Below are 14913 nucleotides of genomic sequence, written 5' to 3'. Positions count from 1 at the left end.
AACCAACCATACACATGCAATGTCTCTTTTCATTATGATCCATGCAGAGAGTTTTCAAATTGAGGTCTGAAAATCCAGTGGAATGCCCCTATAATTCCAACTGATCAATATTTTTTTTCTGGTAAATCTTAGACAACAGAACATGCAATATATGAATCCAAAAGACCAACCAAAGAAACAACCGAACCAGCATGGGCCTGAGAATGACCAGCATGCATTTGGGCCAGGTGCTTCTTTTCATGCAACACTAAGGCTGCACACCTGATTAAGGCAGTTCACTGAGATTGCAGCAATGTCGGCTCAAGCATCATTATTAATTTTAATAGTGAAGTACAGTGCAAGCAAACCAAGTCATAAAAGCTATGGAACAAATCAAGTCACAGAACAAACCAAGTCATGCATCAGGAGACTTAAACTCTGTCCCCTTACACACTTACCTTCCTCTGGTCCTCCAGACAGGCCTTTCAGCCCAAAGACGGTATAATAATTTGTCTGAGATTTGCCCACATTTTTAGACAGAGTGAGAAGAAAGACCGATAAGAAATGGCACATTAGAGAGAAAAGGCTAAGGAGTTGGTCTGACAGACAATACTGGTTGGTGTCTGTCTAAACTGATTCTTTGACTCACCTCTAGATTCCCTCTGGCCTTCTTCAGCACTCCATGGGTTAACGACACTGGTTTGAAAGAATAACAAATCATGTCAATTCAAATGTTTGGATCTGCTTCCACACCTGCATTGCTTGCTGTTTGGGGTTTTAGGCGTAGCACTGATAAACTTATGTAAGAAGGGCTTTATAAATTAATTTTATTGATCTCAATCAAATGCATTAATTATTCTCAGAGTAGGATCTGAATAAGTTATTGAACTAAAATAAACACTACATGTAAAGTGTTGGTCCCATGTTTCATGAGCTGAAATAAGATCCTAGACATTTTCCATATGCACAAAAAACTTATTCACATCCCTGTTAGTGAGCATTTCTCAATTGCTAAGATATTCCATCCACCTGACAGGTGTGGCATATTAAACAGTATGATCATTACACAGGTGCTGGGGACCATAAAAGGCCACTAAAATGTGCATTTGTGTCACAATTGTCTCAAGTTTAGGGAGTGTACAATTGGCATGCTGACTGCAGGAATGTCCACCAGAGCTGTTGCCAGAGAACTGAATGTTAATTTATCTACCATAAGCCACCTCCAACGTCATTTTAGAGAATTTGGCAGTACGTCCAACCGGCCTCACTACCGCAGACCACGTGTAACAACGCCAGCCCAGGACCTCCACATCCGGCTTCTTCACCTGCGGGATAGTCTTGAGACCAGTCACCTGGATAGCTGACGAAACTGGGTTTGCACAACCAAAGAGCTTCAGGGAAGCTCATCTGCGTGCTTGTCGTCCTCAGTCCTAACCAACTTCAGTGGGCAAATGCTCACCTTTGACGGCCACTGGCACGCAGGAGAAGTATGCTTTTCATTGAATCCTGGTTTCAACTACTGGGCAGATGGCATGTGTGGGCGAGCGGTTTGCTGATGTGAACGTTGTGAACAGAGTGCCCCATGGTGGCGGTGGGGTTATGGTATGGGCAGGCATAAGCTACAGACAACACAATTGCATTTCAATGCAGAGATACCGTGATGAGATCCTGAGGCCCATTGTCGTGCCATTCATCCGCCGTCAGCACCTCATGTTTCAGCATGATAATGCACGGCACCATGTTGCAAGGATCTGTACACAATTCCTGGAAGCTGAAAATGTCCCAGTTCTTCCATGGTCTGCATATTCACCAGACATGTCACCACTGAGCATGTTTGGGATGCTCTCAATTGACGTGTAAGACAGCGTTTTCCAGTTCCAGCAACTTCGCACAGCGATTGAAGAGGAGTGGGACAACATTCCACGGGCCACAGTAAACAGCCTGATTAACTTTATGCGAAGGAGATGTGTCGCACTGAATGAGGCAAATGGTGGTCACACCAGATACGGACTGGTTTTCTGATCCACGCCCCTACTTTTTTCCCCCTTTTAAGGTATCTGACCCACAGATGCACATCTGTATTCCCAGTCATGTGAATCCATAGATGAGGGCCTTTAATACATTTATTTCAATTGACTGATTTCCTTATATGAACAAACTCAGTAAAATCTTTGAAATTGTTTATATTTGCTTTAGTATAATATGAAAGTGTTGCATTGATTCTCAAGCATGTGAGGTGAAGTGAGTTCTTACGCTGGTCAATAATGACCCTCTCCATGCCCTCTTTGAGCTGGTTGGTGGTCCGCAGCCGTTTGACTGCACCGCTCAGCATCCGCTCCTGCTGGGACAGACGGCTCTTCAGACTAGCTATCTCATTCTTCAACAGCTCATCCTGGGAGAGGGAAGGGTGGAGGGAGGAATAATTGTTACTTCATGAGTCACCCACAACATTTACACTGGTCTTATCAGTACCCCCAATTAGTATGGAGTATGACGTCACAATCAGTCAAACGTAAACACGACTGAGACACATAGTTGGCAAAAGTGTAGCGCCAGCAAACGTTATGCATGCAGTCTCCTTAACTGATAAGGTGTCTCCACTAATGTGGGGCGGCAGCGTAGCCTAGTGGTTGGAGCGTTGGACTAGTAACCGGAAGGTTGCGAGTTCAAACCCCCGAGCTGACAAGGTACAAATCTGTCGTTCTGCCCCTGACCAGGCAGTTAACCTGTTCCCAGGCTGTCATTGAAAATACGTTCTTAACTGACTTGCCTGGTTAAATAAAGGTAAAATTTTAAAAAGTTTACTTTTTAACCTTTGACATCTCCCCTTTCCACACATATTGCATCATTCTAATTACATGTTTGTGTGTATAGACTTTGTGTGGATAGTATCAATATCTATAATATCTATTTGTGGGAAAAATGTGTGTACTTATGTAGAGTCTTGTTTGTGTGTGCACAGAAGACTGAGTTGTGAGGGTGTGTGTATAACTGGTGTGTGTGAGAGAGAGTGAGCAATTGTGTGTGTGTGTGTGTGTGTGTGTGTACCTGCTGGTTGCTGGTTGCGGTCACAGTGCCAGAGGGCAGGGATACCCTCCAGACCAGTTTGAGCAGCTGGCCAGCCTCCTCCAGGACCTGCTGCATAGTGTTCACACTGCTGGACAGAGCCTTCAGGTGACTCTGCTCCACCACCTGGACAATAACACAGAACACTGGCTCAACATTCGAACACTCATAATGAACACATAGGAAATGTAATGAATTATTACAGCAATTTATTGTATGAATGATTTTCAAATACTAAAGGTAGTTGGCTGGACTTCACCTGAGCAGGAAACAGGAAAGTCTGACATGTATTAAACAAGGGAATGTGCTCATAAGAGACTGTTGTATTTACCCTGTTGTCAGTCCCCTGCTGGCTGAGTGTGCAGACACACTCCTGCAGGTGTGTGTCCATGGTGCGGGTGAGCCTCCTTCCCTCGGAGATCTGCTTCCGCAGGGCATTGTGGTCCTCGATAAGACCCAGGATGTGGCGCCCTTGGCGGTTGGCCCACAGGCGGTGGCCGGGCACCAAGCGGGATGGAGGGGGAGCAGAGCCAGAGATACTGTCCCCAGAACTGTTACTACACTGTGACACAGCGTCCATCTCCGACTGGGCTTGACACTTCAGATCTGGCAGAGAACACACAAATAAATATACATACATATACAGTGCCTTGCGAAAGTATTCGGCCCCCTTGAACTTTGCGACCTTTTGCCACATTTCAGGCTTCAAACATAAAGATATAAAACTATTTTTTTGTGAAGAATCAACAACAAGTGGGACACAATCATGAAGTGGAACGACATTTATTGGATATTTCAAACTTTTAACAAATCAAAAACTAAAAATTCAGAAAAATCACATTGTATGATTTAAGTAATCAATTAGCATTTTACCTACCAACCAGTAAGAATTCCATCTCTCACAGACCTGTTATTTTTTTCTTTAAGAAGCCCGCCGGTTACCTGTATTAACTGCAACTGTTTGAACTCGTTACCTGTATAAAAGACACCTGTCCACACACTCAATCAAACAGACTCCAACCTCTCCACAATGGCCAAGACCAGAGAGCTGTGTAAGGACATCAGGGATAAAATTGTAGACCTGCACAAGGCTGGGATGGGCTACAGGACAATAGGCAAGCAGCTTGGTGAGAAGGCAACAACTGTTGGCGCAATTATTAGAAAATGGAAGAAGTTCAAGTTGACGGTCAATCACCCTCGGTCTGGGGCTCCATGCAAGATCTCACCTCGTGGGGCATCAATGATCATGAGGAAGGTGAGGGATTAGCCCAGAACTCCACGGCAGGACCTGGTCAATGACCCGAAGAGAGCTGGGACCACAGTCTCAAAGAAAACCATTAGTAACACTCTACGTCGTCATGGATTAAAATCCTGCAGCGCACGCAAGGTCCCCCTGCTCAAGCCAGCGCATGTCCAGGCCCGTCTGAAGTTTGCCAATGACCATCTGGATGATCCAGAGGAGGAATGGGAGAAGGTCATGTTGTCTGATGAGACAAAAATATAACTTTTTGGTCTAAACTCCACTCGCCGTGTTTGGAGGAAGAAGAAGGATGAGTACAACCCCAAGAACACCATCCTAACCGTGAAGCATAGAGGTGGAAACATCATTCTTTGGGGATGCTTTTCTGCAAAGGGGACAGGACGACTGCACCGTATTGAGGGGAGGATGGATGGGGCCATGTATCGCGAGATCTTGGCCAACAACCTCCTCCTCTCAGTAAGAGCATTGAAGATGGGTTGTGGCTGAGTCTTCCAGCATGACAACGACCCGAAACACACAGCCAGGGCAACTAAGGAGTGGCTCCGTAAGAAGCATCTCAAGGTCCTGGAGTGGCCTAGCCAGTCTCCAGACCTGATCCCAATAGAAAATCTTTGGAGGGAGCTGAAAGTCCGTATTGCCCAGCGACAGCCCCGAAACCTGAAGGATCTGGAGAAGGTCTGTATGGAGGAGTGGGCCAAAATCCCTGCTGCAGTGTGTGCAAACCTGGTCAAGAACTACAGGAAACGTATGATCTCTGTAATTGCAAACAAAGGTTTCTGTACCAAATATTAAGTTCTGCTTTTCTGATGTATCAAATACTTATGTCATGCAATAAAATGCAAATGAATTACTTTAAAAAAATCATATAATGTGATTTTCTGGATTTTTGTTTTAGATTCCGTCTCTCACAGTTGAAGTGTACCTATAATAAAAATTATATTATTAAATTATATTACCTCTACATGCTTTGTAAGTAGGAAAACTTGCAAAATCGGCAGTGTATCAAATACTTGTTCTCCCCACTGTGTGTGTGTGTATGTATGTATGTATGTATGTATGCATGCATGCATGCATGCATGCATGCATGCATACATACATATACAAATGTCACATTTGTATGTCAATAAGTTAGAGGTGAGTAACTGTGTACAACATCAATGTACGTCTGTGTCAGTTGTCAGTCATTAACGGTGTGTGTGTGTGTGTGTGTTCTTATATATATATATACACACACACACCGTTAATGACTGACAACTGACACAGACGTACATTGATGTTGTACACAGTTACTCACCTCTAACTTATTGACATACAAATGTGACATTTGTTGTGGTGAACCTACAGGCCAGTAACATACAATACAATGTGGATTGGATGTGCTCTGGGTTCTCACCGTGAGAGGAGGAGTGGCGGGGAGGATCACAGCCTTCACAACCAGGAGACCTGCCTGTAACCTCTGGAACTCACAACATAGGACAAATGTTTATGCCACGGGACTTTGAATATGGGTGTGCATGCTTTCAGTGAGAGAGCGAGTACATATATATCCTACCTGACGTGGGTAGTACATGATAGTGTGTATGGATTTCTACCTCTATATTACATACACTACATGACCCAAAGTATGTGGGAACCTGCCCCTCGAACATCTCCTTCCAAAATCATTGGCATTAATAAGGACCTGGTCCCCCCTATGCTGCTATAACAGCCTCCACTCTTCTGGGAAGGCTTTCCACTAGATGTTGGAACAATGCTACTGGGACATTAGTGAGGTCAGTCACTGATGTTGACCGATTTGGCCTGGCTCGCAGTTGTTGTTCCAATTCATCCCATAGGTGTTTGATGGGGTTGAGGTCAGGGCTGTGTGCAGGCCAGTCAAGTTCTTCCACACCGATTGCAACAAACCATTTGTGTATGGATCTCGCTTTGTGCACGGGGGCATTGTCCTGTTGAAACAAGTAAGGGCCTTCCCCAAACTGTTGCCACAAAGTTGGAAGCACCGAATCATCTAGAATGTCATTAAGATTTCCCTTCACTGGAACTAAGGGGCCTAGCCCGAACCATTAAAAACAGCCCGACCATTATTCCTCCCATCAATCATTACAGTTGGCACTATGCATTGGTGCAGGTAGCATTCTCCTGGCATACGCCAAACCCAGATTCATCTGTCGGACTGCCAGATGGTGAAGCGCGATTCATCACTCCAGTTTCCACTGCTCCAGAGTCCAATTGCGGCGAGCTTTACACCACTCCAGCCGACACTTGGCATTGAGCATGGTGATCTTTGGCTTGTATGATTTTGGAGTCACAAGAATATAATAATTAAGGATATAATTATCCTTAATCATGATAGCATTCATATTAATGTAGAAGTGTTATATTCTTATTTACAATACAAGTGAATCCAAAATGACACAATACATAATTTATCATTAATTTCTCTGACAAACATTTATATTGGGCACATCTAGAAAAAGTGCTGTTCTTTCTTAAAGAGTTCTCTTGATATGGATAAAAAAAATACCCTCAAATTAAAGCTGACAGTCTGCACTTTAACCTCAGTCATGGTTTCATTTCAAATCCAAAGTGCTGAGTACAGAGCCAAAACAACAAAAATGATGTCACTGTCCCAATACTTCTGGAGCTCACTGTACCTGAAGTAGCCAGTAGATAGTTGATATTGATGGTATCTGGGCGGTTGGGACCTCTGAGCAGCTGTTCCTCCAGTTTCTGCCTCAGGGACGTGTTGGTCTGGATGCTCCTCTCCAGCTGCAGCCTCAGGTGACGGATCTCTGACAGCAGCTCCCCCAGGTCCACTTGGTTCGTCCCAGACCCTGAACCAGACTGTTGGGCTGTACCACTGGACTCTAGAGGGGGAATGTCAGAAACAACTTAGCGACAGGTGTGTGTGTGCGTGCGCTTGTAGGACACTACCTGTGTGCTTGTAGGACACTACCTGTGTGCTTGTGTGTCCCAGTTTTGATCTGTTCGTAGACCTGCAGCTCCACACGTAGAGACTGGAGGAGGTGTTGACTGTCTGACAGCTGCTGTCTCTGCATCTTCACCTCACACTGCAACCTAGAGGAACACACGCTTAGGACGGGTATACAAGCAAGTTGCACACACCATGACACACAGTATAGTGAATTGGGGATACCTAGTCAGTTGTACAACTGAAATGTGTCTTCCGTATTTAACCCAACCCCCCCGAATCAGAGCTGCGGGGGGCTGCCATAATCGACATCCACATCTTCAACGCCTGGGGAACAGTGAGTTAACTACCTTGCTCCGGGTCAGAAAGATAGATTTTTACCTTGTCAGCTCGGGATTCGATCCAGCAACGGTTCGGTTACTGGCCCAACGCTCTAACCACTAGGCTATCTGCCACCCCAGTAGCAACCCTACTCTGCACCAGTGACTGTAACACGTCACATCTACACTAGAGGTCGATCGATTAATCGGAATGGCTGATTAATTAGGGCCGATTTCAAGTTTTCATAAAAACCGGAAATCGGTATTTTTAGACACCAATTTGGACAAAAAAAATGATAAATTATTTTTTTTACACCTTTATTTAACTAGGCAAGTCAGTTAAGAACACATTCTTATTTTCAATGGCCTAGGAACGGTGGGTTAACTGCCTTGTTCAGGGGCAGAACGACAGATTTTTACCTTGTCAGCTCGGGGATTCAATTTTGCAACCTTACGGTTAACTAGTCCAATGCTCTAACCACCTGATTACATTGCACTCCACGAGGAGCCTGCCTGTTACGCGAATGCAACAAGAAGCCAAGGGTAGTTGCTAGCTAGCATTAAACTTATCTTATAAAAAACAATCAATCATAATCACTAGTTAACTACACATGGTTGATATTACTAGTTTATCTGGCGTGTCCTGTGTTGCATATAGTCGATGCGGTGCGTATTCGCGAAAAAGGACTGTCGTTGCTCCAACGTGTACCTAACCATAAACATCAATGCCTTTCTTAAAATTAATACACAAGTATATATTTTTAAACCTGCATATTTAGTTAATATTGCCTGCTAACATGAATGTCAAAATGTCACTTCTCTTGCAACAGAGTCAGGGTATATGCAGCAGTTTGGGCTGCCTGGCTCGTTGCATGAAGACCATTTCTTTCTAACAAAGACATCCAACTTCGCCAAACGGGGGATGATTTAACAAAAGCGCATTTGTGAAAAAAGTACAATCATTGCACGACTGTACCTAACCATAAACATCAATGCCTTTCTTAAAATCAATACACAGAAGTATATATTTTTAAACATGAGTGATGGTAGGCACCGGCAGGCTCGTAAGCATTCATTCAAACAGCACTTTCGTGCGTTTTCCAGCAGCTCTTCGCTGTGCTTCAAGCATTGCACTGTTTATGACTTCAAGCCTATCAACTCCCGAGATTAGGCTGGTGTAACCGATGTGAAATGGCTAGCTAGTTAGCGGGTGTGAGCTAATAGCGTTTCAAACGTCACTCGCTCTGAGACTTGGAGTAGTTGTTCCCCTTGCTCTGCATGGGTAACGCTGCTTCGAGGGTGGCTGTTGTTGAGGTGTTCCTGGTTCGAACCCAGGTAGGAGCGAGGAGAGGGACGGAAGCTATACTGTTACACTGGCAATACTAAAGTGCCTATAAGAACATCCAATAGTCAAAGGTATATGAAATACAAATCGTATAGAGAAATAGTCCTATAATAACTGCAACCTAAAACTTCTTACCTGGGAATATTGAAGACTCATGTTAATTAAAAGGAACCACCAGCTTTCATATGTTCACATGTTCTGAGCAAGGAACTAAAACGTTAGCCTTTTTACATGGCACATATTGCACTTTACTTTCTTCAACACTTTGTTTTTGCATTATTTTAATCAAATTGAACATGTTTCATTAATTATTTGAGGCTAAATTGATTTTATTGATGTATTATATTCAGTATTGTTGTAATTGTCATTATTACAACAACAACAAAAATTGTCCGATTAATCAGTATTGGCTTTTTATGGTCCTCCGAATAAATCGGTATCGGCGTTGAAAAATCATAATCGGTCGACCTCTAATCTACACTGCATTAGCGGACACAGAGACCAGTCACAGTATACACTGACAAAATCAGCACTTCAATCTTGCCATTCAACTTGAAAGTACACAAATTAACCAATGTCATGACATTGTACGTTCATCATTACCATAACCAACACATTACACATCATCATTACTGACAACACCATTATACTCTGCAACCTGAGAACACAAACACACTAATGTGGAATCCCTTACATCTGTGGTTCCCAAACTTTTTATAGTCCCATACCCCTTCAAACATTTAACCTCCAGCTACGTACTCCCTCTAGATAATTTTGTGCCCAATAGAAATGAACTGAAATGCACCAGGGTCAGCACACTCAAATATTGTTTTTGCCATCATTGTAAGCCTGCCACACGCACACTATACAATACATTTATTAAACATAAGAATGAGTTTTTGTTACCAACCGGCTCGTGGGAAGTGACAAAGAGCTCTTATAGGACCAGGGCACAAATAATAATCAATAATCTTGCTCTTTATTTAGCCATCTTACATTTAAAACCTTATTTGTTCATCAATAATTGTGCTTGAAAGGATGCACTCTGCAATGTTGGGTTGTATTGGAGTCGCAATCTAATCATTTTCCACACAGTCGGTGCCTGTATTTAGTGTTCATGCTAGTGAGGGCCGAGAATCCACTCTTTAAAAAATATCCTCTCATGTTGTCCTGGTTTCCAGAAGAGGATGTCTTCCTTAATTGACCCTCCATAACTATAACAGACATATACCAGGAGCTGTGCCAGGCCCGCCACGTCTGTTGACTCGTCCAGCTGTAACGCATATAATTCACTGGCTTGTATGCGAAGCAGTAATTGTTTCAAAACATCTCCTTATACGTCACCGATGCGTCGTGAAAGTGTTTGATGAAGGCATTGTCTGTATAGTTTTTTTTGGGCCTTTTCCCCCAGCATTGTCCCAGCCATATCCGCGGCAGCAGGAAGAATTAGGTCCTCCACAATAGTATGGGGCTTGCCTGTCCTAGCCACTCGGTAGCTCACCATATAAGATACTTCTAGGCCCTTCTCATTAATGGTATCTGTTGCTTTTATACATGACTTACTACTCGAAAGTCGTCTTTATTCTCGCTCAAAAAACTTCTGTGGCTTATTTTTTTCAAATGGTCATGTTTAGTTTATAAATGTCTGCGCAAGATCGAAAGTTTCCCGCGAGAGAGTAACAGTTAATGTGATTGGATGTTAATTATTTGACTAGGGTACCTGTATTTGACATTTTTTTTGTTATTTAGCTGAACTGTAGATGGTATATAAAACAAAAGAAATTGGCAGTGAAACGAGGGTACACAGGCGAAGAAAAACAAACTCACCCAAATGTATAGCCCTGTTGGAAAATATAAATGTACTGTTTGAAAAATGTGAAGAAAAAATGCATACCCCAGTTTGGAAATACCTGGCTTACATGACCTTGGTGACCCATGACCTTGGTCTCCCAGTGACACAGTTGAGTGAGGATGACACCCAATACCAGGAGTCTACTTCTCCACAACAGTATCACCTCTCCTCTCCCTTTCCACCTGGGGTTTGTGTGTGTATGTTTAGTATGGTGTTCCCTGTGTGAGTGTGTGTTTATGCATCCTGTGTGTATGTATTTAGGAGTTTGTATTTGTATTTATTATGGATACCCATTAGCTGCTGTCAAAGCAGCAGCTACTCTTCCTGGGTTCCAGCAAAATTAAGGCAGCTCATACAATTTTAAAAATATTACAATACATTCACAACATACTGTGTGCCCTCAGGCCCTACTCCACCACTACAGTACTAAATCCATGTGTATTTTTTTTAATATTTTTTTTTAACCTTTATTTAACTAGGCAAGTCAGTTAAGAACAAATTCTTATTTTCAATGACTGCCTAGGAACTGTGGGTTAACTGCCTTGTTCAGGGGCAGAACGACAGATTTGTACCTTGTCAGCTCTATATACACACTATATATGTGTGTATATAGTGCGTATGTTATCGTGTGTGTGTGTATGCATGCGTCTGTGCCTATGTTTGTGTTGCTTCACAGTCCCCGCTGTTCCATCAGGTGTTTTTTTTAAATCGTTTTATTTCTATATATATATATATATATATATATATATATATATTATATATTTTTTTTAATCAAATGTTACTACTTGCGTCAGTTACTTGATGTAGTACTGTGTGCCTCCCATAGTCCCATAGTCTGTTCTGGACTTTGGGACTGTGAAGATTGCATGTCTTCTGGGGTATTCATGGGTGTCCGAGCTGTGTGCCAGTAGTTTAGACAGACAGCTCGATGCATTCAACATGTGTTATATAAATAATCTAATATCAAGCATTACTAGCAGACCAAAGCTCTGGTTAAACCGGATGCCCTCAGATAACTCTGGGCGCAGTGCCCTCAGTCAAGTCTAGAGCCTGTGTGCAATAACATGATTATCCGAAGGACACACAGCTGCCATCACGCAAATATACTCCCCTGTAAAACTACAAAGAGCATCCTGCAACACTAACGAGTTTAGAGTGCCAAACTATCTCACTGACATTGAACCCTTCATGCACTCCTGTATAAACAGGAAACACCTGCGCCTAAAGCAGACACTGCTAGTTTCCCCTATCTTTCATTCCTTGACACACAAACATCTCATGAAGCACTGTACACTCACACTCTACCCCCCTCTACTGGTCGGGTGCCAACAGCAGAGGACTCTGCTCTGCACCAATGGCTAGAACAGGCCCGCCTCCAACTCTTCAGGACCAGTCAGAAGACCAACACGACGAGACTCCACCTACATTATTCTGTGTATACATTCTGTTGTAAACTCTGGCGAGGTAGCCTAATTATTCTGACTCTTCACAGAGTCGCATTGCTTAGGTCTGTGCACGATGTAGAACAAGATATCTTTGACTCAATAAACCGCCTTTTTGATACACCTGATTCCACTCTGTCCAGCGTCGTTGATTTGCATTCCCTCTCCAGTATCAAACACCAACACATGCAATACCTCTCATAAATACAAGTAGTGATGAAGTCACTCTCCTCCACTTTGAGCCAAGAGAGATTGTTTTAGTTTATTTTATTTTATTTTTACAGGGACAGTGCACATTAATCAATGTTTCAGTAAAAGTGACGGTTTTAGCCAGCCGGCTAATTTTCAACCGCATGTCCCTGGGCAGGTTATTAAAAACAATTACAATATAGACAATAGCACCATAGAACAAGCAAGACATAGCAACATAGGACAAGCAAGACATAGCATACAGACAGAGCAACATAGGACAAGCAAGACATAGCATACAGACAGAGCAACATAGGACAAGCAAGACGTAGCATACAGACAGCAACAGAACAAAAAGCAGCAAGACAAAATTCATAAAAGCAACAAAGTGTTTCCACACCTCACAAGCTACAGACAAAAGACAACATGGAAAGCGGCAACACACAGCTAGGGACCATGTTCACAAATCTGATTGACCTTTAGCCATGTCTTCAAGCATTTTGTGAAAGTGTGATATGTGGTGCAGTTATGTGTGTCTGATGGCAGTGTATTCCAGACATGGGAAGCTCTCACAGAGAATGCAGATGTACTAAAGGTGCTTTTCCTTAGGGGAACTATACAGTCACCTCTCATGGCAGACCTTGTGGATCTGCTGCCATATGTCTGGGTTTTCTGTTTAACAAAAATATTGAGTGGAGGGGGAGCCAGGCCATTAAGGATCTTGAATACAAGACATGCGTCGGTGTATTGCACAAGATTTTCCCAACTCAAGAGCTCATGCTTTCTAAGGATGTGACAATGATGATGGCTATTCGGCATCCTATCAAGCACTTTGAGAGCCTGTTTGTAGACAGACTGAATAGGTTTTAATGTTGTACAGCAAGCTTGGGCCCAACTAGTCAAGCAGTATGTTAAGTGGGGGAGTATCATAGATTTGAAGTACAGTTTTGCTACCTCTGTAGTCAAACAATTTAGTATAAATCGGAAATTAGCTAGATTGAATTTAGTTATTTGAATTACCTTTTTCACATGCTTTTTAAAAGAGAGGTTGGAATCAAGTATGATGCCAAGGTACTTAAAATCGGATACCACCTGGAGCTTCTCCCCTGACACATAGACATCTGTTGCCCTCTTTGTGAAGAACATGCAAACAGTTTTTTTCACATTGAGATGCAAACACGAGTCACTGAGCCACTTTGTAACCTGGACAATTACAGTAGTGAGTTCTTGTGCAGCTTGTTGTTTGCTCAGTGCATGCACATATATCGCTGTATCATCTGCATACATTTGAACTTCAGACCCAGTACAGACAGAAGGCAGATCATTAATGTACAGGCTGAACAGGAGGGGCCCCAGTATTGACCCTTGGGGCACGCCCACATCATAGCTACGAGTGGGCGACAGCTCATTGCTCACTCTGACACACTGAGTTCTGCCTTCAAGGTATGATTTCATCCCTCTCAAGGCATCAGGGGAAAAGTTGAACTTGGACAATTTTGTGATGAGAATCTCATGGTTAACAGTATCAAAAGCCTTCCTTAGGTCCAGAAACACAGCCCCAACAGCACCCCCTTTGTCCATCTTGGACTTCACATTTTCCAGAAGAAAGCAGTTGGCCGTTTCTGTGGAGTGTTTCGCTCTGAAGCCAAACTGCATGGAGTGTAATGTGAAGGGGCTGTTGTTGAGGTGGGCAATCAGTTGTTCTGCTACACACTTTTCAACAACCTTTGACACCACAGGTAGTATACTAATGGGCCTGTAGTTACTCACGTCAGCAGGGTCGCCTGATTTAGAGATGGCCGTTATTATGGCCGACTTCCATACCCTTGGAAACACACCGAGACCAATAGATGTGTTGGTGACCTTAGTAATGGGGCCAATGAGTGACTCTTTGTAGTTTTTAAGAAAGGTAGAGTCCATCCCAAACACATCTTTTGACATGCATATTATTAATATTAGCTCTTTGTGTATATCCAATTGCAATTTTCTTAAGTTCTTTTTTAGTGGCACCTGACCACACGAATGAACAGTAGTCAAGGTGCGACAAAACTAGGGCCTGTAGGACGTGCCTTGTTGATAGTGTTGTTAAGGCAGAGTATCGCTTTATTATGGACAGACTTTTCCCAAACTTCGCTACAACTGAATCAATATGTTTTGACCATGGCAGTTTACAATCTAGGGTTACTCCAAGCAGTTTAGTCATCTCAACTTGCTCAATTTCCACATTATTTATTTATTTATTATACGTTTTAGTTGAGGTTTAGGGTTTCGTGAGTGTTTTGTTCCAAATACAATGCTTTTAGTTTTAGAAATATTTAGAGCGAACTCCTTGGCACCCACTCTGAAACTAACTGCAGCTCTTTAAGTGTTGCAGTCATTTCAGTAACTGTGGTAGCTGACGTGTATAGTGTTGAGTCATCCGCATACATAGACACTCTGGCTTTACTGAAAGTCAGTGGCATGTTGTTTGTAAAAATTGAAAAAGCAAAGGGGCCTAAACAGATAACCTGGGGAATTCCTGATTCTA

General features: G+C 42.9%; 1 protein-coding gene across 6 annotated transcripts in view; it reads right to left on the bottom strand.

Annotated features, from left to right (window-relative positions):
• cdk5rap2 (CDK5 regulatory subunit associated protein 2) overlaps nt 1-14913 on the bottom strand; it is a 72741-nt gene that overhangs the window by 2039 nt on the left and 55789 nt on the right. For 5 of the 6 annotated variants that reach the window (XM_052525304.1, XM_052525299.1, XM_052525303.1 and 2 more), the window contains 8 exons: nt 7263-7384; nt 6961-7173; nt 5700-5762; nt 3377-3651; nt 3028-3171; nt 2233-2371; nt 629-675; nt 9-492 (listed from right to left, as the gene is read on the bottom strand). In XM_052525304.1, coding sequence (XP_052381264.1) covers nt 373-492; nt 629-675; nt 2233-2371; nt 3028-3171; nt 3377-3651; nt 5700-5762; nt 6961-7173; nt 7263-7384 — 1123 coding nt within the window. In that variant the 3' untranslated portion in view covers nt 9-372. Of the gene's footprint in view, nt 1-8; nt 493-628; nt 676-2232; nt 2372-3027; nt 3172-3376; nt 3652-5699; nt 5763-6960; nt 7174-7262; nt 7385-14913 lie in introns of those variants that run through there. The other variant, XM_052525302.1, reaches the window with a different exon arrangement.

The sequence above is a fragment of the Oncorhynchus keta genome, chromosome 9 (genome assembly GCF_023373465.1).
Source record: "Oncorhynchus keta strain PuntledgeMale-10-30-2019 chromosome 9, Oket_V2, whole genome shotgun sequence".
Taxonomy (NCBI): Eukaryota; Metazoa; Chordata; class Actinopteri; order Salmoniformes; family Salmonidae; genus Oncorhynchus; species Oncorhynchus keta.
Note: the sequence above shows the minus strand (reverse complement) of the source record. Positions and strands in the feature narration are given on the sequence as shown.